We start from the raw sequence: 896 nt of genomic DNA on the forward strand, positions 1-896 counted from the left end.
CGCCTATACACCTGAACGACGAACAGCAGCAGCAGCAGCAGCAGCAAACAGCAGCAGCAGCAGCAGCAGCAGCAGCAGCAGCAGCAGCAGAAATACCAAACACCAAGTGCCCTCAACTCATCGATGAACGCATCAAAGAAGTTGCTGCTGAAATACAAAAAATAGAAGAACAGATATTAGCTGCTGTTAGGCAGCAAGCAGGTCTGCAGCAGCAGCAGCAGCAGCAGCAGCAGCAGCAGCAGCAGCAGCAGCAGCAGCAGCAGGTGCTGCAGCAGCAACAGCAGCAGCAGCAGCAGTTGCAGCAGCAGAACTACCGCCATCAGCCTGCCCCCCCTCATCACGAGCAGCAACAGCAGCAGCAGCAGGAGCAGCAGCAGCAGGAGCAGCAGCAGCAGCAGCAGCAGAGTACAACGGCTCGTGTTGCAGCTCTGCTGCAGCTATGTAGAGAGGCGCAGCAAGCAGCAGCAAGAAGCAGCGAGGAAGCAGAATATGTGTGTAATAGTTTAAGGAAGATAGACAGAGCGAAGACAAATATAATAAAAACAATAAACCTACTCCGGCTGCTGCTGCTGTTTGCTGCTGCAGCAGAACAGCTCAGAGAAGCAGCACTCTATAGAAACTATGCAGCAGCAGCAAAACTGCTGCTGGCACTAAAACCACTAACAGCAGCAATTCAGGTGTATAGGCACCTCCCTCGTGTTGCTGCTCTGCTGCAGCAGCAGCAGCAGCTGCAGCAGGGACTGCAGCAGCAGCTTCTCGATGACTATGAAAGCGCTCTTGATGCAGACAACAGCAGCAGCAGCAGCAGCAGCAGCAGCAGCAGCNTCTCGATGACTATGAAAGCGCTCTTGATGCAGACAACAGCAGCAGCAGCAGCAGCAGCAGCAGCAGCAGCT

At 54.2% G+C, this 896-nt stretch overlaps 1 protein-coding gene across 1 annotated transcript in view; it reads left to right on the top strand.

The window, feature by feature from the left end:
- Positions 1–896, top strand: part of EMH_0064800 (uncharacterized protein) — a gene marked incomplete at both ends in the record, with an annotated part of 1,873 nt that overhangs the window by 563 nt on the left and 414 nt on the right. Inside the window, one exon of the mRNA XM_013498305.1 lies at positions 191–493. Coding sequence (XP_013353759.1) covers positions 191–493 — 303 coding nt within the window. The remainder of the gene's footprint in view (positions 1–190; positions 494–896) is intronic.

This window comes from Eimeria mitis, genomic scaffold, assembly GCF_000499745.2.
Source record: "Eimeria mitis Houghton genomic scaffold, Emh_scaff3321, whole genome shotgun sequence".
NCBI lineage: Eukaryota > Apicomplexa > Conoidasida > Eucoccidiorida > Eimeriidae > Eimeria > Eimeria mitis.